The sequence below is a fragment of the Antrostomus carolinensis genome, unplaced genomic scaffold (genome assembly GCF_000700745.2).
Source record: "Antrostomus carolinensis isolate BGI_N321 unplaced genomic scaffold, ASM70074v2 scaffold7543, whole genome shotgun sequence".
Classification (NCBI taxonomy): domain Eukaryota; kingdom Metazoa; phylum Chordata; class Aves; order Caprimulgiformes; family Caprimulgidae; genus Antrostomus; species Antrostomus carolinensis.
The window spans coordinates 32,427-33,197 of record NW_010303077.1 but is presented as its reverse complement, the minus strand read 5'-3'; the positions used below and the strand labels follow the sequence as shown (position 1 = coordinate 33,197).

General features: G+C 32.8%; 1 protein-coding gene across 1 annotated transcript in view; it reads right to left on the bottom strand.

The window, feature by feature from the left end:
• FSTL5 (follistatin like 5) overlaps positions 1–771 on the bottom strand; it is a gene marked incomplete at its 5' end in the record, with an annotated part of 59,828 nt that overhangs the window by 28,374 nt on the left and 30,683 nt on the right. Inside the window, one exon of the mRNA XM_010163970.2 lies at positions 108–215. Coding sequence (XP_010162272.2) covers positions 108–215 — 108 coding nt within the window. The remainder of the gene's footprint in view (positions 1–107; positions 216–771) is intronic.

Genomic DNA, 771 nt, shown 5'->3' with positions numbered 1-771 from the left:
TGGGGTCATGACAATAATGCTTAAAGGAAAATATACAAAATGTTGCAATTATACAAAGGTTCAACTTGTTTAGATTTCTTTGCATATAATCATTCTGATCATCTCACCTGCAAAGTTGGTGAATTCTTTTCCATGTTTCCCCAGCTCAGCACCCAGACTTGATCATGTGATTTATCATAGTGTAGTTTCACTGGAACAGGATCTGTACTTACAGCCTGAAGCATAATAAAAATAAAAAATCTTTAGTTTCTGCCACATTTGCAAAAGAAAAATAATAGATATGCTTGAATTAAAATGATGACTGGAAATGCATTTCCGGATGTTTTCAGACTGTATTTAAAAATGGTGTAATCAATTGTTGAAATAGTGCTCTGATTAATTCAAATTTACTGAATTGCTGGAAAAGTTCTTTTAATTCATTATGTGCTGTAACATTTTGCATCAAAATTGCATTATACAGATGCTTTTAAGAAACTGAAAACAAAGGCTTTAAATCAAGTAAAAAATACTTATCTTCCTTCTGTACCATCACTCTCTCTTTATATGTATCAGTTTAAAAACTATACCAATTATTGGAAAATGGCTAAAAATGGAAGACTATTCTCAAGCCACATGCTGAAATCAATTCAAGGTGTTACTACACAGCCCTGTATAAAACCAACACAATGTTGCTACATCCAAAGCTTCCTACCTCTGGTAAAGGGGGTATATTCTGTTGAAGTTGGAAAGGTTGTTTTCATGTCTTCCAATTACAGTTGCTGCTTTTGGTAG